This window comes from Argentina silus (assembly GCF_951799395.1).
Source record: "Argentina silus genome assembly, chromosome: 18".
NCBI classification, from domain to species: domain Eukaryota; kingdom Metazoa; phylum Chordata; class Actinopteri; order Argentiniformes; family Argentinidae; genus Argentina; species Argentina silus.
Genome location: NC_139672.1, coordinates 8,460,371 through 8,462,870, shown reverse-complemented (window position 1 = coordinate 8,462,870; position 2,500 = coordinate 8,460,371). Strand labels below are relative to the sequence as shown.

General features: G+C 47.3%; 1 protein-coding gene across 1 annotated transcript in view; it reads left to right on the top strand.

Annotated features, from left to right (window-relative positions):
* Positions 1-173: 173 nt before the first annotated feature.
* The window catches only part of camsap2b (calmodulin regulated spectrin-associated protein family, member 2b), a gene marked incomplete at its 5' end in the record, with an annotated part of 34,533 nt that continues 32,206 nt past the window's right edge, over positions 174-2,500 (top strand). The window contains one exon of the mRNA XM_083690501.1: positions 174-312. Within this exon, the coding sequence (XP_083546627.1) occupies positions 174-312 (139 nt within the window). The remainder of the gene's footprint in view (positions 313-2,500) is intronic.

Below are 2,500 nucleotides of genomic sequence, written 5' to 3'. Positions count from 1 at the left end.
TGCCCAGTCGGTGGTCATTTCGGTATCGTAGGCTACTCAAAGTTTTTGAGGAAAGGGAAAATTGGTGCATCGAATTCCTTTGGACAGGATGTCATCCTCCGCCGGTAGAATTCCACTGGATAACTGACCAGCTGCTTGTCGGTAACGGGAGCCCGAACCGGCCAGGCGTGAAAATGGGTGATGCGGCGGACAGCAAGGGGATGAGACAGACCTTTATCGTCCCCGCTATCAAGGCGTTTGATCACTATGATTTCACAAGGGCTAAAATATCCTGTAGCCTGACATGGCTGGTGGCCAAAGCCTTCGGTTCGGGTAGGTGGCGCCTTTTTCTGTTTTTCAATTTCTATATGATTTCTATATTTCTGTATGAAACACAAATCTGAATGATTATGTCATTGCAAATATCAAGTCCACTGTTCCAACGTAAGTAGGTTAATAGGCTCCTCATCCTCATCCTCTCAAGGTGGTCTCAGAGGGGCCTATGTTCGCAGCATCTCCCATATGAGTTGTGTGTAAACAACCATCATGTGAAGACAAGCCGCTTGATTATCAAACATGGGTCACCTCAAGGGATAATTAAACACGTTCATTAGTCATGTCATTAGTTCTATCTGCTTTCTGTTGAACTTGAGACTGATGGAAATCCCATCACAGGATAGACTTCATGTTGTTGTCATCGTCGTCGTCGTTGTTGTTCTTTCCACGTCTCCATGGATAAACTTATTGATTTCAGTTTGAGTTCCTAACATGTACAGTCCGACCTACAGTTAGACCTAAGCTACAGGTGGTTTTCTACAAAAGCTGACCAACTGATCGAGTTGACACTTTACTGGTTTAGTTGTTTGCCTTCCTTACTGAAGGAGAGTATAGTCCTTAACATGCACAAGAAGAGAAGAAGTTCAAGTTGCTATAGCAGATGACAACATTTACTATAGCTACTGCCTAGCCTCCAAGTGTGGTTAGGACAGAGCCTTGGCCAGGAGCAGGCCTCATAAAGTCACTCATTCCAGACTCTTACTGGCTCTGGCCTGGAAGGGAGGTTGACTCCAGTTCCCTAATGGGTGTTTTTTAACAGAGTACTACTCTAACTTGTGTGTGTGTGTGTGTGTGTGTGTGTGTGTGTGTGTGTGTGTGTGTGTGTCTGTGTGTCTGTGTGTATTGTGGTAGACTACACTCTCCAGCCCACAACCCAGAGGACCTACTGTACTGTAAATCCCTGCAGTTATTTTCAGTTAGTCACCTAGGATGGCCTTTCAGAGGGTAGACTTATTGTAAAATCAATCTAGAAGTAACTATAAAACACAATCCAGCTGTAGTAATCCCCTGCTGGCGCAATTTACAAATCACCATGATCATTGAGAGTGCAGGAATACATTGATTCATCATCCATCCTCATTGAAAACAATGACAAGTCTTTTCCATCGTGTTCAGTTTTAAGCCAGGGGAGACTAGTAAGGGGGGACAGGTTGGACACGGTTCCTCATTCCATTCCGGGCATTGAGTTCACAATGAGCCCGTCTTCCGATTTCTACCTCCACCGGCCTCCTCAGGTTTGAAACCTCCCTCCGGCTAGACACCATGAAATGGTGGAGCGGGCCGTGACCCAGTCAACACGTGGTGCTGTTGCCCAGTGAGTCAGCCAGGGCTACAGGCTATTAGCTATTAGCATACCAGGACCTTGTTTTTTCCTGTGCCTCTCGGTGACACACATTCTGCTCAGAGGCAGCACCATCGAGAACTGTGGCCCAATTCATACCGTGGCGATGCTACAGAGCCCGGTTTGGCCTAGATTGGATGGATGAGGGCTACTTTGACCCACGCAGCATGCAGCATTAATGACAATCTCTTCTATTCAGAAGTGTGAACTGATGATGGAGACTGATAAACACTCACAAACAAACACACACAGTGTTAGCCTCTGTTATTGTTCGTTATGGCTAGAGGCATCTAGGTTCTCTGCTCTCTCCTGCATGCCACCGAATCACTAACTGGATCCATCCCACTGCTGTGTGTGTTTGTGTGTGTGTGTGTGTGTGTGTGTGTGTGTGTGTCTGTGTGTGTGTGTCTGTCTGTCTGTGTGTGTCTGTCTGTCTGTCTGTCTGTCTGTGTCTGTGTCTGTGTCTGTGTCTGTGTCTGTTTGAGAGAGAGAGAGAGAGAGAGAACACGGGGGAGAGTAGAAGAAGAGAGAGAGACAGAAAAAGAGAGCACAGCTGTGCCCCCCACAGACGGTAGTCCCCCTGGTCTCTGGAACATCTGGGGTGCGTTGGCACCGCGGGGACCAAGAGTGACAGCACTGGCCTCGTTGCATCACAACACAGGGCGGTCAGGACCAACAGGCCCCTAGGGAAGGACCCACAGCAGCTGCCCATCACACTGCCTGTAGACAAACACTCACTCTCATTAGCAGTCATCTAATCTGATGATGATGTGTGATAATGTTATAATGTTATCGTGTGATGAAGTATTACTCACCGTCAATACTCACTCAGGCAACAACAGC